Genomic DNA, 24,698 nt, shown 5'->3' with positions numbered 1-24,698 from the left:
GGATTTTAAACAATGCGTCGGTGTTAAATCGGTGACGGATTCACACGAGCAGCATTGACGTTACCTTGGTAACCTCTCTGTTGTGACCCTGGAAGGACTGACACACGTGTCCCTGTTTCCAGTCATACACCACCACTGCCTGGATGGAACACACACGCCCACACACACACACACACACTCATTCGTGTTTTATCGACAATCCTCAATGTAATCCTTGCAATTGAGTTTAGTGTTACCTGGTCGGTCCCACCAGAAACACACAGATCAGGACTCAGGTTGGCGACGGTGTTGATGGAGCCGTGATGGGCGGGCTCATAGTGCATCACCTGACTGTCTGATGTAGTGTCTGCATTTTCCTCCTGAGAGGCCCTAACACAACACAATTACACAACAACAAAACTTAAAGAATTAGGAGTCAAATGCCCTTAGGTTATACAATTCACAATGCCACCAGACGTTTGGGGAAAAATACACCTGCACATGGTCCTCATTTAGATACCATTTCTTTATTTTCATTGCAAATAAATGCAACTAAATTTGAAGCACAAAAGGTGAAACGTGTGTCATAAAAAATATATATATTTAATAAAAATAAATGAATACTACACATATGCATGTAACAACAAATAGTACCTCAAATAATGCATGCAATAGTCCCAATTTATGTTTTTAGTGCATTACTGAGTTTGGCGAACATCAAAAGGAGGAACTGTGATTGTGTTTTGCTTTTTATTTGGCTTTTTTTCCACTTAGTCCAAGAGGAGGGGAAGAACATTGACAGGAGGTCACGTGAAGTCGGCACACTCTATGCCCCCAACGTCACCAAATCTCACTCGTTAGCAAACCTAGGCTAACAGTGGTTTGCTTCCTTTTACACGTGCGCAATAAAATCAAGACCGTTTCTTTCACTGTTTTTTTCATGTCAACGGTGTTGAACTTATTTTTACACTTGCATGAATGTTACAATAGCTTCTAAAAACATTGCCTATATCAGGGGTCGGCGACCCGCGGCTCTTCAGCCTTCTTGTTGCGGCTCCCATGTCGAATCTCTGATGGGTTTTTTAACACTGAAGTGGAGGAAATGTGCATTTTTTTAAAAGAGTTTGAAATATCTGACTCACCGCAAGTCAGTGAATGCATCTACTGCGTTCTGACTGCTGATTGGATGAGCAAGGGAAGGGGGAGGGCGGCCAGTGTGTTCACTGAGACACGAAAAGGATGTCTTGAAAGTGTGCTACATGAATACGTGCCTCAAAAGAAAAATATTGGGAGAAAACGGAAAAATACACACGCACTCTGCACTTCTGTTAGTTGAATTCTGTTGTTGTAAAAAGATTAAAACTTTGAAAAGTTTGTAAACTGTCATGTTTTGCAGCTCCTGACCATTTTTCTTCACCGGAAGAGGAGGTCAAATGGCTCTTTTGATGCTAAAGGTTGCCGACCACGGCCTATATGGTTAATATATATATTGTTAATATACATTTCAGTTTAAACATAATAGATTATAGTCGTCCCTCGCTACATCGCGGTTTGAACATCACTCCCTCACACTATCGCGGTTTTAAAAAAATTATTTATTTACAAACAATGGCCATCAAGTGGTTAATACAACCGATTATTAGTCAAAAAAATTGCATATTTAAGCAAATTGTACATATTTTTTCCCAAATCAAGCATTTTCACGCATAAAAATTGCTAAATGAAAAAAAATACAAATGGAGTATCCACCCTTAAGACCACCATATTCTACATTGGTCACTAAGGGTCAGTAATTGTCCGGTGAGACAAGCGCCAGACTTGGTGGTCAGAACAACAGGCTTTTATTGCAAGTTTAAATGATCTCACAACAAATGATCTCATAATCACTACAGAACCTCCGCCAAGCTCCATAGTTCCCTGCATATTGTGATTCGCACCAAAACAATAATCCAACATTTTTTGGATCAGTCTTTGATATTTTCTGGAACCCATAGGAAAAATTGCCCTGTATTTTTTTTTTCCAAGTGCTCTGACCATTTTTTGTGCAGTTGTACGCACAAATTATTTTTATGAAATTCCTGGATCCAGACGGTGATCCGGATCACCCCCAAAATGTAATCAGTTCTTCCATAATTTCAAGTTATTTTGACACAGACAGATAAATGCCGGCAAAAATATAACCTCCGCGTTGCAGGTGGCGTCAGTAATAATAACACGGGTTACTGTTATATAGCCCACAACAAGCTAAAACTCAACTCTGAACCCCGGATGTCACTTCCTGTCCACCACAGATTCTGCTCCCCTACAACGTAAACCGTCTTAAATGGCTTATTTCCTCTGATTATATCTACTACATTGGGTAATATGAGTGTAAAGGTGCCTGTAGGGGTGTTCTTTCATGTCAAGAAAGGCTCCAATAATGTTTAAAAAATCTGATCGTAATCAGGTTTTCCATGCCATACCTACAAAAATATTCCATTTATTCACTTATCGCAGTCGGGACTTTATCTAACTTGTGTTGAAATTTTGAAGTTGAACAGTGTTTAACTTCTTTTGACACGTGTGTGACAGTTAAAGTTAAAAATGCGATGCAAGAGAAGAATCCGCAGTGCTCAAGGTGTTATGATTGTCCCAAATAGTTAATTAGTTATTAGTGTAATGTCTAAGGATAAATGTTATATGTAATTACTACTTTGAGGGTCTTTACAACGTTTTTTTAAAAGCTGTGAGCCAAAAACGGCCCCCATGCTGCACTTCGGACACCCCGCCTTAGTGCTTCTACTGTGCTTTTGCAATAACTTGGGAGCCCTCCTGCAAGTATGAGCTGATATCACTTAAATTTGATATCCACAGTGCTCATGTAATTAAAGAGGCAATTATTCCAGCATTTAGGGGAAATCAGTGTCAAGAAAAAATAACTATTCTGCACCACTCAGGGTGTAGACGGCGTGCAAACTAAATGTGCTGAAATGTGTGTTGTATACAGTGTTCCCTTGTTTATCGCAGGGGATAGGTTCCCAAAATAGCCCACAATAAGTGAAATCTGCGAAGTAGCCGTCTTTTTTTTTTTTTTTTTTTACATGTTTTTTACACCCCTCACCATAAACTTGATACACTTTTTTCAGACAGGCATTAACATTTTCTCACATTTCGCTCTTAGAAGTTTGTCTCTCTTAGAAGTTCAAACCTTCGTTTGGATTTTAATGACCAACCTACAGGTCGGACACCAGGAACTATTAACTCACTCACGCATATTCCACTGCCGCTGCACTCCTCCTCCTTAGAACCGAAGATTCATTTACAAGTTAGCACGCTAGCAATGACACAGGAAACACAGCAGGGGTGTCCAAACTTTTTCCAGCGAGGGCCACATAGTGAAAAATGAAAGGAGGCAAGGACCACTTTATGATATTTTGTAAAGCAACACATGGAGATATGCCAAGAAGCTACTGTATATGTAGCTCAAGAAAGAACTACCTTTGTAATATAGGGGAAATGCTACTAAAATGAAGTTTTTTCCATAATAATACGATAATACCAGTTTATTCTTATAAAATTACGACTTCATTCTTTTTTTTATCTCCAACTATTTCATTTCAGCTTTCCTCTTGTAAAGTTTCTTCTCGTACTTGTAACTTTACTCCCATTGTATTTTTTAACTTTTAAAACAAAATCACACATTTTTTCTTTATTTCAACATTCTTACTACCAAAAATGATATTTTCCCTCACATTACAAGTTTATTCTCATAAAATTGAAACTTTTTTTCTCATTTTCTCCTAATATTTTGACTTTACTCTGGTAACATTTCTACTGTTTTCTATTTCTGCTGCTAATTTTTTGGTATACTTTTCAGAATATTTCAACTTTCTTTTTGTATATTTTCTTGTCCTAATATTTTGACTTTATTCCCATGTTATAAATTTTCAAAAAATTACAACTTTATTCATTGTTTTTGACTTTTTCTTTAATATTTCAAGTTCATGCTACTGAAATGACAATGATGGCTTTTTTTCCTTGCTAAATTACAACTCTTCTCTTAATATTTTGACATTTGATTGATTTTCCCATTTTTGCTGCTGCTGTTTTTTCATTAAGTTTCCAGACTGTGCTGCGGGCCGCACTTTGGACACCCCTGGTCTACAGCCAATCAGGATGCAGAAAACAATGGGCGGTGCAGACAGATGACAGACGGAAGAGAGAGAGAGAGAGAGAGAGAGAGAGAGAGAGAGAGAGAGAGACACTCAACTTCCCACAATGCAATTCTTCTTAAAGGGCCAGCACGTATCATTCACACTCATATTGTCGTTTGAGAAGAACAAGTCTCACCTGTACAACTCGGACCTCTTGCGGAATTTGCTCTGGAGCTTGCCCATGCCTGCCTCGGACCCTGTAAAGGGCGTTGATAAACACAGTAACGGTTGAATGCAATGCTAGAAAATAAATACATCAAACGCAAGCAGTTTAATAACACACATTCACCCCAAGAAGTGTGCTGTGGGATAAATATACACATCACTTAATATAAGGTTCACCTGCATCTAATGAGATCCACAAGTTGTAGTGAGTTGTGGGATTGTTGCTATGATTGCAGTGCAGTTCTAGAACAATAAACATAGTTATATGAACACTTCTATGACGATGATGCAGGTGTACCTAATGCTGTCTGGTGAGTGTTTACGGCCAGGTGAGATTATAATCAGCCGTCCACACGCAAGCACGTAGTCTGACAGACACATGCACAGCTCAAATCCTCTCCTCGTCTTCCTGCCGCACTTCTTAAAGAATGAAATCCTATTAGAGGCGCATCATTACTGTCACAAAGCATTACAAAACACCTGCTCCGAGGTACCCTGGCTATGATTATGCAACATTTATGCAGAATGGTAAATAATTGTGAGGTGCAACGATGCACGCAATGCCTGTGGGGGCGTTTTTGAATGAGTTTAGTTTTACCTGCCGTCCAGCCAGGCGTTGTCCCACAGTGATGCTGAGGCTACTGTGTGTGGCTAGCTCGCTAGCATGCTAACTAATCTTTACCGCTCACGTCAAGCTCACTCCGCGGAAAAACAGCGTTAAAACTCTGTCGAGTCGTGCGCCGAACATCCCCGAATGGCTTCCCGCGGGCTGTCATAGCATTTAAAAGTTCTTCTGCGTCCGTGGGGAAAGCATACCAGCGTGATGTTACAAGCTCTCTCCGTGGAGACGGAGGAGGGACGCTTTCTCGTAGTTAGGCAAGGGCGGGGCCACGTGACAGGGACCGGAAGTATTTTGACTGACTTCGCCTCCAAAATAAAAGCGTGTGCTTCGCCATTGTTCCTGTTTCAAAAACTGAACACACTGTACAGTACATTGATTTATATAAGAATCACCTAAAAACGGAGTTTAAATAATCTTCTCAAACTACAAATTATATTTTATAGACACATGTGCACGTCACTGTTGGTTGTATTGCACTTTTTAGGACTTTAAAACACCGTGTTTACGACCTGCTTGTTTTACCCTGTGCTTCCATCTCCTAGTCGCCTGTACCTCGAGCGTCGAATGCAATATGTCATCGGGTCTGATTTTATAGACATGAAATTAATCTGTTCCAGCATCAAACTGTCCCCTTTCACAAAGCATTTATTAATGTGAAGGTGCTCCATAACACGCACGAGCCTCAAACATCTCACCTGCTAAAATTCTTGCTTATCAAACAAGTGTGGAAAAAAAGGCCAACCACTGTATGACATAAAAAAACAACAAAAGACACCAGAGACTTACCCCTTTGAATGGGAGTCGCACAACTTCTGGTGCACATTCTTCTTCTCTTCCCAGAGTCTTCTCAACATGCATTCTCTGGTGTCACAAAATAGCCACTAAAAGCCAAAGAAAAAGCAGATAATAGGAAAAGGCATGTATGTTATGTACAATAGCTAAAATGACATAGCTAGATGACTCTACAGCAGGGGTGTCCTGGGGGCCATTTACAGCCTGCGTCTGATTTTTTATTGGCCCTCGGCACATTCTAAAAAAAGCATTTAAAGAAGAAAAAAAAGAAAAAAATTGAAAAAAATTAAAAAATTAATGTCCAGCAATTTTACAAGAATAAAGATGAAATATTGAGAGTAAATTGCATAAATTTGAAATATTAAAAAGGAAAGAAAGTCATTATATGAGAAACAAAAATAATAATAAAGTTGCAATTTTTGGGAAAATTAGTTTGAAAAAAAATGACAATAATACAATCCAAATATTATAAGAATAAAGTCATAATATTATGAGAAAATATGTACAAGTAGAAAGATGAACATTTTGTAAAAAAAATAAAATAAAAAAATCATATAGCCTAAAAATATAATTGAACGTGAAACCTAAAAAAACGAAACAGCAAAAATAGAAAAATCAGCAGTAATTTTACAAGAATAAAGTCAAAATATTAATCTAACAGGAAAAAGTCTCAATTTTACGAGAATAAAGTAATATTATGAGGAAATATCACATCATTTGCCAACATAAAGTTGAAATGCATTTTTTTGACATCATAAACAAAACAAAACAATGTTGTAATTTTTAGAAAATTAGCTTGCGGAAAAAGTTATAATACAATGGGAATAAGGTGAAAATATCACATGGGAATAAAGCCATAATATTACGAGAAGAAAATTTACAAGGACAAGCTTGAAATAGTTGGAAAACTTAACAAAAATACAGCACAAAAGGGAAAAACACAATTTTGCGAGAATAAGCTCCTAATATTATGGGGGGAAATAATGTCATTTTAGTAGCATAGAGATGAAATATTAAAGAAAAAATATGTTTCAAAAGTCATAATATTATATTAAACACAATAAAGTTGTAATTTTGGCAAAATTAGGTTGGGTGAAAGTTAGAATACTATGAGAATAAAGTCCAAAATATTATGACAATAATTTTATAATATTATGAGTAAGAAAAAATACGAATATTATTCAAGAGGAAAGTTGAAATATTTGGAAAATAAAAAAAGAACCAAAAAAACAGCAATGACAAAAGCTGATACTAATAAGAGGCTTTTTCAACTACTTTATATAACAAGGCTGAGATGCAGTATTGTCTTTAAATACATATCACTTTTGAACATATCTACATGCATTGCTTATACAAAATCAAAGTGACCCCTGCACCCTTTCATTTTTCACTATGTGGGCCCTTGCTGGAGAAGTTTGCTCTGTGGAATACAGTGCAGCTTGATGATGAGGCCTCACACTTGTGTGCGGATATCAATATCGGCAGAAAAAAACGGGACCTATAATGATCAGATATCTCATTTTTGTGCCAATATCGCTAATATCCCTAATAATAACACACAGCTTTTTTTTTTTTGCCTTTTAAAAAAAATAAAAATACCAAAGTGGCCTGCTGCATCCTTTGATTTTTCAGTATGCGTCCCTCTGTGGAAAAGGTTTGGACACCCCTGCTCTACAGTATATTTAAGATGAGGTTATCGAGCAACAATTGACGTGTTAGAAAGTCACAACTGTAGCTGGCTTGGTGTCTCTTTAGGGAACTTGTTGCTCGGACTCCATTACAGACACGTTGGTAAGACTCCCCTGGCTGCAAATCTGCACAACCAAGACGGGTCCCTTGGTAGATGGCATTCATTCAAAGAGAACCTCTTTCTAGTGTTTCTAATTATGTTTTCTAGCTTAGTTTGACGGAAAACCAGCAGCGTGTGTGCTCATAACAAAGCTCATGGGTTTAAAAAAAAATGCATTAAATGCAATTAAGCAATGAGTCACAAGCATGCCCTCATTCAAACGCTCCAAATGGGCCACTTAGCGAGGTTTCAATCAAAATAGTTCAATAGCCAACATGTGACCTCAATTGTAACCTGCAGGCAGTGGTTTCATGCACGACTGTACAACTCATATTTGTGACAAACATAATGGACATGGCGTCCCGGCACTTTAAGACTGCATGGTGTCAGCTTTCAGTACATGCATTTGTCTGCTGCAACAGGTCCCATCACGTCGTCTTTGCCTACATAATAGCGACAAGGTGCTGCAGAGGCCACTAACGCTATGCTGCTGAGTCATGAACTTTGCCCCCGTGGACGCTGGTTTACGTCATGTGAGTGTTGAGACAAAGCATTATATGAGTCACTAGGAAGGCAGTGATAGTGTGGGCGCTTTTTTCCATGATGCTTTTGGAGATCTAAGACAGTTATGGGGATCACAGACCTGCCAACCATGTTATGAGTACTCCCACAGTGTGGAAAAGGGAGGATCTAGTACACCATACCTTAAAAAATGGATACAGTGGAGGATTATACTGGTTAGTACATCAGAGCATATTATCGCAGTCCCCAGTAAACATGCAAATATGGCCCAAAGAGGCTATGAGAACCATAGGGGGCAACATAAGTACCCTCGGAGAAAATCATACAGCGAGGAGCCTCCGGTGCTCTCCAAGAAAATCATTTTCCCGCGCACATTTTGGGGCAGAGGTGTGGACTCGATTCACACAACATAGACTCAAGTCAGATCCTACTCACAGTTTAAATGACTTTGGACTTTGCAATATCGTCAAAAGATTTGCAACTCGACTTGGACTGTGCCATCAATGAGTCAGGACTTGACTCGGACTTCAGTCTGATGACTTGAAAATACTTGAGGTTTTCAGTCGGTGTGTTGAGTAAAACGTGTCCCCGTTCAAAGTACTTAACCAACGTGGTCATTATTATGTCATTACAAGCAAGTCAACATATTTTCCCCACAAAATCCGCCTCATTGAATGCATCTATTAACATCCAATCAGGTTTAAGAACTAACATTGCTGGTGTAGTTTACATTTCTGTGCACTGACTAAATCCTGAACGCTATGTCAGCACACTTTTTCTGTGACTACTGTATGTCTTGCCAAACTGGTTTAAAAAAATTATACAATTCAAAATGCATTCACTGTATTTGTCCAAGTTAATAGTGTTAAATGCCATTTTATTTGCTAACAGTGACTTGTAAGGACTCAAACATTTCTGGCCTGTGACTCAAAACTTGACTTGGACTTGCACATCATTGCATGAGACTTGATTTGAGACTTGCAAAACATTTGACTTTCTCCCACCATCTGTTTTGTAGCGTATTGTACTCACACCAAACTGCTTACTCTCGCAGCGTAGGCTTAAAAACAAATATGTTGCCAAACAGAAACTAGCTAACAGGTTTGAAACATGTTTCCTTTGTTTTTCTCGAGCTGCTTTGTAAGCCACTGCATTAGAGCCATCTGACTGCATGCTTAATAAGTTACAAGCCATTGCTTGTCCTTGCATTGGGCCCGTTTGCTTGTCCCATCACCACTACACTGCTATATGACTGCAATTTCTCTGACTTTGTGGATTACTTCCAGTCTTGTTTCACGTAGTTCTGATTATTTCTACTGCGGAAGCGGTCACTAATGAATTGCAAGTGGACTGATTGCATAAATTAATGTTGTCTATTACGCGCACGAATGCAGTCGTGGGTGAGCCAGCTTGCAGTGGGTGACCTTTGACTTTTGGATTATTTTGAGTCTTTGTGTTTTATTTCTGTTATGAAATGTGTGGGATAATTGGAAGATCCAATTTATTTACCCTGTTCACACAGACAAAAAGCCAGGAAAAAGATGGCTTTTAAAAAGTTCCTTCTTCTGCAAAATTGACCTTTTAGTGACTATATACACAATGATGATTGATTAATTGATTAAGTACAAAAAAGTCTTGTACAATGTTGTAACAGACATGGAATTGGATTATAATGTGCAGGTGTACCAAATGAAGTGGCATTGTGCATACTTTATAATCTGATGTGCACCACGACCCACCTCTCTTGTCCATTCACGTTTTATGTACGGTGGTGGGGGGTGGAGGGGTCCAAATCAAATGTTGCCTGGCGCCACGCCCCCCTGCTGGATGGGAGGCCGACGTCACGGAGCCAGCGGAGGAGTGGATGGCCTCTGTCATAAAAACACATGAACAATTGAGAGAGGAAAAGGACCAGATTGTCGGCGGAGAATGCTCCCAAACGCGTCGTCTTTGGAGCCATGGAGGCCGCTACCCTTCGCGACGAACTGACACAAGTTTTGGCGACGTTTTGTGCCGTTTGGTGAGCACAAGGCGCGGGGAAGAGATAGCTGTGCCCGTATCCTTTGCCTAGCGGATTGGAGTGAAAGTCCGCCATATTTTTGCCTTACCACGCCCGGGAGTGGAGCCACCGGGAAGAAGGGAAAAGGGAGAAAAATATTCATGCGTGTCTCTTAGCGCTGTCACCCACGCAGCTGAAGACTGTGGGTTCTGTGTGGTGGGGAAAAGGCAACATTGGAAGGGGGAAGGAGGTGTCCGTGGCGCGGATGGCGACGCTTAACGAGATCCCACTCAGAATGTGTCTTAAACGGATCTGTTGATCGCCCAGAGACAGCAAAGCAGATTACACCAATTAAGACCCGCTTGTGAGGCAGACAAGAGGAGGTGGAGGTGGAAGAAGGGGTTCATGTGTTTCTCAAATATCCGATCCCCCCCCCCTCCTCCGGTAACTCGTCGTCAGGCCGTCATTTGACCAGCGAGCAGGCCGCTGCGTGAGGACCTTCCTCTGCCTGCTTTCCCCCTCCTCACCTCAGCCTCTCTGGAATCGGGAGGACAAACGCTAAACACTAAAAGGACACATTTAAAAGCGTGAAAGAATGACTCTGGAATCTATCATGGCGTGCTGCCTCAGCGAGGAGGCGAAGGAAGCCCGGAGGATCAACGACGAGATCGAGAGGCAGCTCCGCCGGGACAAGAGGGACGCCAGGCGGGAGCTCAAACTGTTGCTGCTCGGTAAGCTCAGCTTGGTGGTGGTGGCAGTAAATCCCGTCGGCTACATTTTACCTGCTAGGTGTGAGTTTTTGCAGGAGCTTATCAATGGGTCTGCCACCTGTGTCAAGTTGCGTGGGTGTTTTTTTTTTTTTCGAGTCCGGTGCACAGATTGGCAGTTGAGAAAAGCACACCGTGCGGGCCCACGCAACACAACACAACACTACATTGCACAAAAACCACTTCATTTGAATAACTGGAAGTGGTTTAGCGTTAAGGAAACGCAATGCTTTCGATACAACACATTTTTGTTTCTGCATGCTTGGCTGACAACAACCTGTGCAACCAGGCCTGCAGGAGTCCAGTGTCAGCAGGGCCAAAGTCTGCTACTTTGATGCAGGCAGCTCCTGGTAATGATTAGACTAGATCACAGGTGTCAGTGTGTGGAGACAGCTTGGAAGCATGTTGATGGATTTTAATACAAACACATGTGCAATCTAATTCAATCCAATGCAGAAGATGGCAGATAACATAACTACGGTTTGTACTCTGTAGAATGCATGTATGCATGGCTTAGCAGACCTCTGCTAAGCCATGTAAACACATCTCGAACTATTCAGTTGTTTACTACTTGTCCACACTTAATTGTTGCTATTTGTTGTTTTGGGTATTACAAAAAGTATCCAGATATGCCCAGTGGAAACTGGCATCCACTGGTTTTCCTCTATTGGCTAGTGTGTTGGCCACACAGTCAGGACATCAGGAAGATCTGGCTTCCAATCTCTGTTTGTGTGCGTGCGTGGATTTTCTCCAGGTACGCCGGCTTCCTCCCACATTCCAAAAACATGCATGTTAGCTTAATTGGCCACTCTAAAATTGCCCATCGGTATGATTGTGAGTGTGAATGATTGTATGTGTGCCCTGCGGCGCCGCATGTGTGAAGGCAGCTTTGTTTGCTGATATTCTTTTGGCATGTTCAATTTGTATTGGGATCGGAAGTGGGTAAATGTGGATGGGTGCATCCCTAGTTTGCGTCACTCTTTTCCTCCGGGGTAGAATCACAAAAACACACACACAAGAAAGACTTGAGTTAATCTTTTGGTGATCACTGAGCTGAAGTCTGGCTTGTTGGTTTCACTGTATTGTTGGTTTTGGGCAATAGTTTGTAAAGGGCAAATATTAGATTTTGCTTTTTTGTCTGAGCTTATTAGAATGTGCAGGTGTACTTATAGCGTGCGGTATACTTTTTTTTTTTTTTAAATGTAAACATCCTCTGATTTGAGCCTCTCCAATATGAATATATTTTCATTTCCTTAGTCATCCATGAAAGCAGTCCAATTTTTTTTTTTTTTTTTTGGCAAAATAAGATATTCACACATCATCTTTGGCTGTGCATAGTACTGATCAACCTTTTTGCCTTTTTTTGGACACGTTGCAAACCAAACCACTAAATGTTGGCATTTGGTCCGTCTAGGTCAGGGGTAGGCAACCCGCGGTTCCGGAGCCGCATGAGTCTCTTCTGCCAACTTGTTGCGGCTCTTTGGGTCATGACAAAAGGAAAAATGTTTTGTTTTTTTTTAACAAATGGAGTTATTATTTTATATCCTGTAGCTCGAGGTGAAACTTTAACATCGAATTTTTAAAAATGTTTATAGCGTTTTACCTGCCGTTGGCTTCTTGAGGGTGCCGTCAGCTAACCACGAAACATGAAGAATCGAATTCAGCAACATTGGTCACAAATGAGTCACCTTACTGCTTCGACAGGGGGAAGATCAGCATCTAGCGTCAGAAACACAAGTCACACTAGCATTTAAAGGCTGTTATTTGTCAGGAAAAAAAACATTTCAAATCTGTCAAACTTTCCTAAGTTTATGTTGCTTATTTTAAACTGCCAAGCTGCAATTATGATATATTTTTTTATATTATATTGAAGTATGTTAAGTTTTTTTTTTAAATTATTATTATTATTACAGGAAGGACTCAAAAGGCATCACAAACTGCACGTGTGTTTGTTGTATTCTGTTGTTGTAACCGGTAAAATTGAAAGACAAAAACTCGTTAAGTTTGCGTCTCCAGACTATTTTTCTTTAGTATAAGAGGGGGCAAAATGGCTCTTTTGATCGTAAAGGTTGCCGAACCAATTTTGAGTGATCAAAACACGCTTCATATGAATGGACTAATAAAATAAGTGCGTTGCAGGCCTACTGCTGTGTAAACCATTAGAGCTATCTCATTCATATTTGTTCATGACGACAATTTTTGGGAAAAACAACAACTACTTAACGAGCTGCATCGCAAACAAACGCTGCCATTTTCCTTGCCATCGCGTGGCGACAGACACTTCCTCCTCACTCTCCCCTTCCACCAGCCAGGGCGTGTTGGCTCCGTGCTGGCTATCATTCATCAGCTCCCAGGAGAAGCGATCACATTAACTGCCTTGTCTTTTATTACGTGAATGAATGTACTTCGGGGTGAGCGAGCGCGCCATGTCTTTGACTTGATGCATTCTTTTCAGTCTTTCTATTCATTTCTTCAGATCTGCTCCCCCGCCAACTGTCCTTCCGGGACCCCCACCCCCGTGAAGAACGAACAGCGGTGGCTAGATATCAAATCTTTTAAACTTCTCTCGACCATCGAGAAGTATTAGTCATTATTTTCACGGCATTTACTCACCACCATCACCTCGTCGTTAATGAGATTGGGAAGCAAGAAGCCCATTAGATGTGATGACCACACCAGTGAGTGCCAGTCAGCTCCCTCGCTCTTCCGGATCGCGTTGCCATTCCTTTCTCAGCTCCTTGGAGAGGAGAAAAAAAAAGGGTTGAAGATGGTGAAGCAGAGGTGTGTGTGTCTGTGTCTGTGTGTGTGCGTATGCGTGTGTGCGTGCGCGTTTGTGTGAGGAGGCCGTGAGAGAATTTCACCCACATAACTCTCAGACAGCGGCATGTGGAGTTTTGGTCTCCAGAGGGGACTTTTAGGAAGGCTTACTAGTGGAATGAATTCCTCCGCCTGCAAACTGCAGCGACTTCCACTTTAAAAACAAAACCCATAGATCAGGGGTGTCCAAACTTTTTCCAGCGAGGCCCACACACCACACACGTGTACATAATATTTTATATATACACATGTGTGTATATATAAAGAAAAAAACTGCATCTCAGCTTTGTGATAGGTGAGAAAGCCTGTTAGTTCAAATACTTCAACTTTCTTCTTAAACTTTCTCAGTTTTATTTTCGTAATATTATTTAATATATAATAAATATTCCAATAATATTTTGACTTTATTCCCATTGTATTATAACTTTTTTCTCCAAAAATTACAACTTTGTTTTGTTTCTCTAATATCCCAACTTTTAGTATTTCAACTCTGCTACTAAAATGACAGCACAGGTTTATTCTCCTAAAATTGCAATGTTTTCTCTCTTAATATTATGACTTTATTCTCGTAAAATTACAGATGTATTTTCCATTTATGCTGTTTTATTTTAATTTTCCAACTGTCAATTTTGTTCTTGTAAATGTTCATATTGTAATTATGTAATTTACCCCCATAATATTTTGACTTTGTTCTCGTAACATTATAACTTTTTACGCAACCAATTTTTTCTAATATTACAGCTTCATTTGTTGTTTTGTTTGTTTCTCGACTTTAAAACAATGTCTTTTCTCTTTAATATTTCAACTTTATGCTATTAAAATGATATTTTTCCTCATATTCTCATAAAATTATGACTCATTAGATTACAACTTTTTCATATTTTGACTTTACTCTTGTAAAATTTAATGCAATGTTTTCCGTTTTTGCTGGGTTTTTTGTGAAATTATACTGTAGAATGTGCTGCAGGCCAATATAAAAAGAGCCACTTTGAACACCCCTACCATAGCTGAATAATGGTGTCATTATTGCCTTTTTAAACTGCTTTAATGCAGAACAACATATGTTGGTTTCGCTGGAGGTCACAGTCCTACGATTGACAGGTGACTGCCCCCCCCGCCCCAAGTCAGCTGGAATAGGATCCCTGTCCAGCAGCATAGAAAACACCTGCATTGTCCCCATAGCATTACGTACATCACAATTTCTAGGGAAGTCTCTTGGCTGTGTTTATATGACACACCGGAGGTCAGGATGGAGCAAAGTTCAGTGCATCTTGGTTGTAACCGTGCGAAGAAGCAGTAAAGATGTCACATGACAATGCTGCAAATACTCTATAATACTGCCCCCTTTTTCTGACTGGTACAAAGAGTACATGGTCGTAATTAAAGTTTATGCTGAAACCCAAAGTTTGTGCTTAACAAAAGGACTTAGTTGCATTAAAGGAAATGGAAGGACAGGAGGAGCTGATGGTGTTGCAAAAACAAGTCACGTGTTTGCGGGAGAAGACGCCAAAGGGTCTTCCACTGTATTGCTGCTGTTTGATGCAAATGTAGCTAGGTACTCTTTTAAAAAAAAAAAAAAAAAAAAAAAAAAAAAAAAAGTGCACTATAGCGGACAGGTTAGCAATCAACCACAGCACGATTGTAAACATGGCTGCACCTCCCCACTCAGTTTTAATTCATTTTATTTTCAATTTAATGGATTTATTTTATTTATATTTCAACAATTGTTTTTCGTCATTACGACTTTATTCTCATAATCTGACTTTTATTCTCCTAATATTTCAACTTTATTCTTGTAAAATTGCGACTTTTTTCTTGTAATCACTATTTTCCTAATATTTTAACTTTATTTGCGTACAATTGTGACCTTTTTTCCTTGTAATATCACGACTTTATCCTCCTAATATTTCAACTTTATTGAAACATATTTATTACTGTTGTTGTTGTTTTTTTTGCTTTTTTTTATTGTGTTTTTACAATTTGTCATGGGCCAATGCAAAAACAGATGCGGGCTGCACTTTGGACACCCCTGTTCTAGTTCTAACGTTGTTGTAAAACTGACTTTTTCTCGTAATATTCCGACTTTATTCTCCTAAAATCTCATCTTTATACTATACCTATAAACTGTACTCAGTTATGCGACACACTGGACGTAAATGTATTCTTATAATGCTGGAGAAGTGTTCTAATTAGGGATGAGCATAACCAGTTGCAGTTGATGCAAATAGAGGGCACTGCTTGTCTGCAGCCTGTAGAGGCGCTGTTGATACAGTCTCAACTAGTTTGCCACATAAGGGCCAACATGATTCATATAAATGTCAATAATACATGCAATATGCACTCAGAAAATAGCAAAAAAAAAAAAAAAGCCAGTTCATCAACAAGGAAATTCATCTTAGCAATACTCACATATGCAACTACAGCTGTGTTCCGCCATGTTCGTTTGGACTGTGACGTACTTGTGTTTTCCTCAGGGTCTAAAATGACGTTATCCAAACAAATGGCCGAAACGATAGCGTTTTTCAGTCTCGTCTCAACCGGCCCTTGAAATGCTCACTCAGTGACTGCCCCCCAGCCCCCAACATGGAGGCTAATTTGGCCAAAATAAACTTGAAATGATACAGTGAGAAGTAAAGTTCCAGACTGGAACAGAGAGCCTACATTGGAATGCATTGGGCTGTCTTGGCTGTAAAACACACACACACACACACACACACATACACACACACACACACACACACACACACTTTCGCTCCTTGCTGCCAAAATCATTGAGGAGTTGGCGACGGGGTCGAGTCGGTCTGCTGTGTTGGCCTGCCAACATTCTCAATGAAGCAGAGAGAAACTACCACTAGCTCTTCACACCCAAATCGTTTCTGTCAGTGCTTAAGAGCTGCAGAGACCACTGCAGTTCTCTGGTGGCTTTTCATGTACTACAGTTCAAGTTCAACACGAGTGGTCTCTTCTAACAAACAAATGTGTCTCGTTTTGGCAGGCACGGGCGAGAGCGGCAAGAGCACGTTCATCAAACAGATGAGGATCATCCACGGCGCCGGCTACTCTGACGAGGACAAGCGGGGCTTCACCAAGCTGGTGTACCAGAACATCTTCACAGCCATGCAGGCCATGATCAGAGCCATGGAGACGCTCAAGATCCCGTACAAATATGAGCACAACAAGGTAACTAACACCCAGTGAAGACGACGGATGAAACGTTGAAAGCGAGGTGTGTGTATTTTTAGCGGGCCGACTATCTGAGTCGGAGCAGACACCCAGTAATCACTTCCTGTCCTTTTTGACACTTCCTGTGTCCTCCTAGTGCTTTATTTCATGGTGTCCACAGATAAACTGGACACCAACAATAAACCCTCATGTCACTTCAAGTTGTAGCAATGACACTAGCACATGACTCTCTCTCTCTCTCTCTCTCTCTCTTTCTTTTTTTTAATGAGCCCATTTTCATTCCCATTTGTGCCCACCCTCAATGACCGGAAGCTTTTATGGAGATTGGAAGCAGTGATCAATTATTTAGCATGTGCTCTGCACGAGCATCCGGTGTCCGCTCGTGTCCTGTCTTGTTGTTGGCTGGCTGAGGCGCTTCTACGCGTAAATGCTCACTTAATGTGCTGATCCGCTTCAGGTGCTGGTTGAGTTGGCCTGTTATTAGTGTTATTGTTCGGAGTGTCACGTACAGTAACATTTATTCTGATCATCATGACATTACTCTGGCTTCTAATAAGGCGAATGGCATCTCTGCTGTTGCCATGGCAGCCCCTCATCACCTACCTTTATAGTCTGAGATACTGCACAGCATTGGTGCTGATGTTATTGTTCAGTCTGTGTTGTACTTTGAAACTGTTTTTTACCAAAAGGAAATAATGGAACTAGAAATAATCCGTTCCAGGGTCAAACTCTTGTCCTCATAAAACTTTTGCTAACTGTACTGGGCATGTTTTAAGTGACGTGAGCAGTCTTGTGGCATGCAAATGTAGAAAGAAGTTAACTGCTGTGCGTGTGTACATTGGTGTGAAAAAGTGTTTGCCCCCTTCCTGATTTCTTATTTTTTTGCATGTTTGCCACATTTAAATGTTTCAGATCATCAAACAAATCTGAATTTTAGTCAATGGCAACACAACTGAACACAAAATGAAGTTTTTTATTATTAAGGGAGAAGAATCCAAAGCTACATGTCCCTGTGTGAAAAAGTGATTTCCCCCTAAACCTAATAAGTGGTTGGGCCCCCCTTAGCAGCAACAACTGCAATCAAGCGTTTGTGATAACTTGCAATGAGTCTCTTAAAGCGCTGTGGAGGAATGTTGGCCCACTCATCTTTGCAGAATTGTTGTCATTCAGCCACATTGGAGGCTTTTCCAGCATGAAGCGCCTTTTTAAGGTCATGCCACAGCATCTCAATAGGATTCAGGTCAGGACTTGGACTAGGCCACTCCAAGGTCTCCATTTTATTTTTCTTCAGCCATTCAGAGGTGGACTTGCTGGTGCGCTTTGGATCATTGTCCTGCTGCAGAACCCAAGTTGGTTTCAGCTTGAGGGGGGGAAATCACGTTCACACAGGGCCATATAGGTTTGGATTTGTTTCGCCCTTTTTAATGATAAAAAGTTTGATTTAAAAACTGCATTTTGTGTTCAGTTATGCTGTCATTGACTAATATTTAAATTTGTTTGAGCTGAAACATTTAAGTGTGACAAGCGGCAAAAAAAAAAAGAAAAATAAATCAGGAAGGGGGCAAACACTTTTTCACACCACTGTATACACACACACACACACACACACACACACACACACACACGTACTTAAAACACTGTCTTAACTTTAATAGAGGCTTAATGCCATGGAGATTTGTCTCAAGCATCTTAACTAACTTTTTGGTTGTCATGCAAGCTTAAAAAGAAGTTTGCTACTGTGAAACTTCAAAACAATGAAACAGTCGACCTTAACTGTGACGAGTTCTTCAGGAATAAGTGTCGCAAATAACACAATAAGCCAAAGAAAAAACAAAAAATAAATAAAAATGTAGTTGACCCTTTGATGCTGGCTGAAGTGATATCTTGCATGATAGAAAGTGTGAGATCGTACATTTTGTGCAATTTTAGACATGTTTCCCGACCAACTCTTATGAGGTCCCACCGCATCTGTTATGCATTATACAAACACGGTCACATGCACAGTGAAGCAGCAGGCCCGTGGGTCACATGTACTTCAGAATGCTGACGCTCACCGTGCAGGAACGACAACACAACAAAACACAACGCAACGCTGTGACGCTTCACAGCGACGTTTAAACGTATGAAACCCTCACATACTTGCAAGTCAGCCGTCATCCTTACGCTCTGATAAAGTGCAGTCGGCCTCCGATGGAAAGTGCAGCGCTTCCCCACAGGAAGCCAGAGGAAAATGAAAGTGACATGTTGCCCGCAATTGTCTCCCTGCTTTCGGAGTAAACACGACTATATTATTACCCTCACCCTCTGCGTGCATGATATAAATACTGTACGCGGTATAAATACAGTTTTACCTTTTCCCCTTATTTTACCAGCAGAGAGAGTGTGCTATTTGGGTTAGTGAATAAAATGTCCATGAATGAAATGCAAAAATCCTTCCATTTATTGATGCAATAAATCACTGAACAATTTTGCCCAGTAATTGAGAAATGGATGTAGCCTGGCTAACTTTTCTAATGGGATGCCAACCTCTGCACACCAAATCCTCAACAAACTGTAACACCCGTGCTTGTGATTAATGAAGATGTGATCAGCCATCTAATTCCAATCAAGATATTTTTATGACACTCTTATCATGGTTGCAACATGCCACTAAACCAAAAGAAGACAACGACACCCTTATTTTGTTTGTTTGTTGTGTGTGTTGAGAATGTCCATTGACGGTTAAGACGAGCTGGGTGCAAGAATAAACGTGCCTCTTGTCTTTAACTCAGAACCTGCATGTTGTCAACGGGCGTTGTAAAACGCAACACTGCGTTAACACTCGCACACAGCCACACTAGCATGCTCTGCTAAACTAAGCTAACCCGCTAGCTTCCATTCACGCTCTGTAAGATAGGACGTCCAAATTGTGTTTCACCGCCGTTTTGCCATGTTTAGTTCGGGAGGGGTCGTGTTAAGTGTGTGTGTGATGAGATTCCGCCACGATTGAGCGGTCCGCCGGGGAGATACATTCCCCACACGAACGTTCCTTCTCCTCACAATGACGTCATTTCATTCACATTATGTCACTTTCCACAACAGTAAATTCCATTTTCATCGGCCAGTTCCGCGATCCCGAAATCATAGGCCCCTAAAATCACTTTGCCAAGAAAGAAATGCGTGCCTGCGTGATGATCAATTTATACCAGCCTAATAGAATTTGACTACGTGACCCAAAATGTGCATTAGATTGTGCAGGTGTACCTAAGAAAGGTTTGTAGCGCATCTAATAACCTCATTTTCCGTTCTCAGAGATAACACAAGTCCTCATTACAAAGAAATCATTTGACAAAAAAGACATTATTAACAAGGCAACACGTTCCTCATGGGACGGACACACACAACCAGAAACTGGGCCGACCCAAAATTCCCCTTAATTGGCTCAACGGGATTTGGAATTGAGATATTTGGTCCATGTCGAGCCTCGGGGTGTCCTAATATAGACCACATCGATGATGAGCATACGGCCTGACCTGTGAGTGTGCCGATGACGAGTCGTCTTCTGTCGCCAGGCAAATGCCAACGTGGTGAGGGATGTGGACGTGGAGAAGGTCATCATGTTCGAGAACCCTTACGTCGACGCCATCAAGAGCTTGTGGAACGACCCCGGCATCCAGGAGTGTTACGATCGGAGGAGGGAGTACCAGCTCTCCGACTCCACGAAATAGTGAGCGGCTGCAAAACAGGACATACGCATTTTCTTGACGGCGTCGAGGTTTAATTTTCACGCTTTATGGCCACAGTTACCTGAACGCGTTGGACCGGATCGCTGAATCTTCCTACTTGCCCACTCAGCAGGACGTGCTGAGGGTTCGAGTGCCCACCACGGGCATCATTGAGTACCCTTTTGACCTGCAGAGTGTCATTTTCAGGTGAGGCCCAGCTTTTCGCAAGCGGAGGTCACATGAGATAATGGCCGCCTCCCGTCCTCTCTTCTTCACGCACAGGATGGTGGACGTCGGGGGCCAGAGGTCGGAGAGAAGGAAGTGGATCCACTGCTTCGAGAACGTCACGTCCATCATGTTCCTGGTGGCGCTCAGCGAGTACGACCAAGTTCTGGTGGAATCTGACAACGAGGTGACGTACTCCTATTAAATGTTGACTTGTTTTGTTGTGCGAGTCACCTGATGTTTCACCTCCTTCTTCTGCAGAACCGAATGGAGGAGAGCAAAGCTCTCTTCAGGACGATAATCACGTACCCGTGGTTCCAAAACTCCTCGGTCATTCTGTTCCTCAACAAGAAGGACCTGCTGGAGGAGAAGATCTTGTACTCTCACTTGGTCGACTACTTCCCAGAGTATGACGGTGAGGAAAAAAGTCAAGGGAGTCCAGTTGACTCTTGAGATAATCAAAACGATTTAAGACGCGCTCTCGTGCTCGCAGCACCTGGCCATTTCGTGAGCCACAGACGGCACGTTACGTCCCCGGTCGATGCCCCCTCCCCTCAAACGCAGCACGCACCTTGTGGCGCCGTAGCAAGCGAATAGCACACACAAAGAATGCAAGATGCATTCAGTCATTGCCAATATCAACGGATAGGGATGTCGTGTCGTGATGCATTTCACAAATAAACACTGTTGCTGCAAAATAACACAATACTGCAATGTGAGTTACGAAGCGCCATTCATTTTAAACATTTTCTCTAGGGCTGTCAATCAATTAAAGTATTTAATCGCATTTGTCCAGAGTTACCTTGTAATTAATCACACACAGAAGTTTTTATGTAGAATAAGTGTATCTTTTTTGAAGGTTTTGTATTTGTCATTCCTACAAGTACACCTTTACAAGTACAGTAGACACCCCTACAACATAAACAATCCGTTCCGAGAACCTTTATGTTATACGAAGCGTAAAATACATGTAAATAGCCTAATCCGTTCCAAGATCTTCCCAAACTCACACCTTTGGCACTTCAAAATATTCAAAGTCCACCAAATATGGTGGGAAATATAAGAAAACATTAGCATAAACATAGTACAGTAACATTCCAATATAAAATAAGGTAATAAATAAGATTACCGTAAATGAATAAAACTGAAAAACAAAAACAATCCTACCGTTCACGAGATGTCTTGATCAGGAGCGCAAGTGGAGGCAGGAAGGAGGAGGAGGACTAGTCTGACTCAAAACGCGACTCAAAGAGTGTAAGAGTCAGCTGGTGTCACAGACAAACGCACACGCACTACACGATAATGCTGTGTGCAAAATTTTATTTTGTAACTTAACTTAATTGTTTAAGTTAGTTTCAGGGGGACTACGAAGAGGAAGGAGTTTGAAGGGACAAGCCTGTCTCTCACATAAACTCACGTACGTGCTGTATAGCGTAGGTGGTGCCCCGATAATCAGCCAATGAGAGCGTGATGCATCAGAAGGCGTCACCAAGTGTTAGTCTGAACTTGCACCGACTTGAGGCATTAATAAAGTTGATTGAGGGGAAAAAAAAAAAAAAAGACTTGCACTGACTTGACGCTTTGTTATATGGAATTTCTTCTGTAATACGAAGCAAAAACTTTATATAAATTCTTTATGTTCAGTGGAATTTATGTAAAAGGAGGTTTATGTTATGCGAGGTACTACTGTACACGATTGCTATACATTACCAAACACGCCGCTTTTGGCCACGATGACCACTCACAGACACTCCCGCCTTTCCTGGAATCTATACCGGCGCCTCTGCAGTGGCTTCACCGGATTACTCTTATTGCGGGCCGCTCGCTTCCACATAGACACGTCGGAACCCGAGGACGGGTCGTTCCACCCAGCAGATCACTGGTTCTGTCCTCGTTCTGGACTCTTGCCCCCTATTGTAAATCTGTGGTAAATACAGTAATCTGAGTGTTAAGTTTGACAGCTACCTGAACTTTGACAAACAGGTTGGTTCTGTCGTTGGAGCTCCAGCTCCGCCTTCTGGCTAAAGTGAAGCCCTTTGGTAGTCAGCTACAGCTACTACCTGTAAAAGCACCCATCTCACCTTGGATTTAAACACTGAGGCTTATTTTTCAGGAAAATTCACCAATTGTACAACCTCAGGGGCCTATTTGTGGATGTGCCTTTTCCCCACAGGACTTTGTTCGCCCTTTCCGATGAGCTAAAAAGGTCCCAACAGTTGCCATGACAACCACAAGCACACATTTCTACGCGCACGGGGACTTGCTTATCAAAACCACATGAGCGTGCGTACTGACTTTTTTGCTGTCGGGTCTCGTTCCCCGTCCAGGTCCACAGCGGGACCCCCAGGCGGGCCGGGAGTTCATCCTGAAGATGTTCGTGGACCTGAACCCGGACAGCGACAAGATCATCTACTCGCACTTCACCTGCGCCACCGACACGGAGAACATCCGCTTCGTGTTCGCCGCCGTCAAGGACACCATCCTGCAGCTCAACCTGAAGGAGTACAACCTGGTGTAGCGGCACACACACACACACACACACACACACACACACACACACACACACACACACACACAGTATATAAGGACTGAATGTGCATCATAGACAAGTCATAGTTTGGAAAAAAAAATCTAATGTTTGGGTGTAATACTAATTTATTTGTGTTTGTCAGGAGGTGAGAAATGAATTAATCTTGCTTATTTAATCATGAGCTGGTGAAACGTGGAAGGGGGGGTGCTTATTAAGGAGGTGGGGGGGCCATTTTTATTAAGCTTTACGCTTTCTGGAGAAAAAAAACAACTTTGTGCACTCTAGTTTTTTGGGGGTTTTTTGGTGATTTTTAAAAAGTATTTCACCTGGATTTTGATGTTGATGTTGGTACCGCCCCCAGTACAAGTGACATGAGGGTTGGGGGAGGTCATTACACATGCCAGGGGGGGACGCCACATTCACGTGATGAAATGATGTTCAACTGTGCCACAAGAACTCTTTTTATTGTGTTTATTTGTGTATTTGTCGCCGATGCCAAAACCAGTGAAGCAGCACGTGTGGCGGCTGCGCACGCTGAGCTCTTCAAACTGTCCAATGGCAATGTGTGGCCACAAGCCCCGCCCCGCAACCCCCCCACCCCCGCTTCCTCTCCTGCTGTCATTTCTTTGAGGATCGTCAAATCACAGCCAGGCTGTCTTGACTGTTGTTGATAGCGGTGTGACGGGGAAAAAAAACAAAGTGTTAGCGTTTCAAAGTTTGTACCAAAGTTTCTGATTGGCTGCCCCCACCCCCACCAAATCGGCCCCGCCCCCGCCTTGAATCCCTTTGGAGTATTTTTTGTAAGTTCCCAAGAACACAAGCCTGTAATTTACATTTATTGAGGCATAGTGCAATTATGAATTCTATATAATCATTGTACATACATTTATACATACACACACATACACATATATATATATTAGCATCTTTGTTGGCTTTGTAATCATGAGTTTTTGGCAGATTGAATGTGCGGTATTGAAAATATGTATCTATGTAATTGTAATGTATGTCCAATGTCTAATTCTTTTTTTGTTTTTCAGAAGAAAATATGTTATGTTTTTTTTTTGGTTCCTTTTATAAGAGGAGAATGTACATTTTTGTGTTTCTTGCCTGTTTTATTTCTCAGCAAAGAAACGTTGTTCAGCTTTAGAAGTACATAAAGAGGACTATGATGATCCAACAGGATGTGTCGGCCTGTGGGTTCATTCATTTCTGTGCGTAGCACATTTTTCTATGAACAGACGTGACCAAAGTGTGGGGGCTAAAACAGGTCATTCATCTGACAATCTTAGAAATTTAAAAAAAAACAACAAAATGCATCAAAGTAAGACTTTAGGATTTCCTACAAAAAAGAGTGGGAGAATTTACATTTTTCAGCTGACTTCATTATAAATCAAAATAAATGTGAAAT

The 24,698-nt window shown here is 41.3% G+C and overlaps 2 protein-coding genes across 6 annotated transcripts in view; one reads left to right on the top strand and one right to left on the bottom strand.

Annotated features, from left to right (window-relative positions):
- wdr31 (WD repeat domain 31) overlaps window positions 1-20,545 on the bottom strand; it is a 25,414-nt gene extending 4,869 nt beyond the window's left edge. The window contains exons 1-8 of one of the 5 annotated variants that reach the window (XM_054773052.1): window positions 20,341-20,545; window positions 13,442-13,565; window positions 12,432-12,547; window positions 9,802-9,933; window positions 5,746-5,840; window positions 4,309-4,369; window positions 237-369; window positions 65-139 (exon numbers count right to left, since the gene is read on the bottom strand). In XM_054773052.1, the coding sequence (XP_054629027.1) occupies window positions 65-139; window positions 237-369; window positions 4,309-4,369; window positions 5,746-5,782 (306 nt within the window). In that variant the 5' untranslated portion in view covers window positions 5,783-5,840; window positions 9,802-9,933; window positions 12,432-12,547; window positions 13,442-13,565; window positions 20,341-20,545. Of the gene's footprint in view, window positions 1-64; window positions 140-236; window positions 370-4,308; window positions 4,370-4,514; window positions 4,758-4,935; window positions 5,231-5,745; window positions 5,841-9,801; window positions 9,934-12,431; window positions 12,548-13,441; window positions 13,566-20,340 lie in introns of those variants that run through there. The other 4 variants (XM_054773053.1, XM_054773055.1, XM_054773054.1 and 1 more) reach the window with 4 other exon arrangements.
- Window positions 9,888-24,698, top strand: LOC129179608 (guanine nucleotide-binding protein G(q) subunit alpha). Its single transcript, XM_054773056.1, has 7 exons — window positions 9,888-10,792; window positions 16,641-16,825; window positions 20,380-20,534; window positions 20,611-20,739; window positions 20,815-20,944; window positions 21,019-21,172; window positions 23,085-24,698. Exons 1-7 carry the CDS (start codon window positions 10,657-10,659, stop codon window positions 23,273-23,275), a joined length of 1,080 nt encoding a protein of 359 aa, XP_054629031.1. The 5' UTR covers window positions 9,888-10,656; the 3' UTR covers window positions 23,276-24,698.

Source organism: Dunckerocampus dactyliophorus, chromosome 4 (genome assembly GCF_027744805.1).
Source record: "Dunckerocampus dactyliophorus isolate RoL2022-P2 chromosome 4, RoL_Ddac_1.1, whole genome shotgun sequence".
Lineage (NCBI taxonomy): Eukaryota > Metazoa > Chordata > Actinopteri > Syngnathiformes > Syngnathidae > Dunckerocampus > Dunckerocampus dactyliophorus.
Note: the sequence above shows the minus strand (reverse complement) of the source record. Positions and strands in the feature narration are given on the sequence as shown.

Excerpts from the sequence above, each read along its gene's own strand:
- LOC129179608 (XM_054773056.1), top strand. The coding sequence starts at position 10,657 with ATGACTCTGGAATCTATCATGGCGTGCTGCCTCAGCGAGGAGGCGAAG. Across the intron at positions 10,793-16,640 it reads GCTCAAACTGTTGCTGCTCG|GCACGGGCGAGAGCGGCAAG; the intron begins GTAAGCTCAGCT and ends TCGTTTTGGCAG. Across the intron at positions 20,740-20,814 it reads CTGCAGAGTGTCATTTTCAG|GATGGTGGACGTCGGGGGCC; the intron begins GTGAGGCCCAGC and ends CTTCACGCACAG.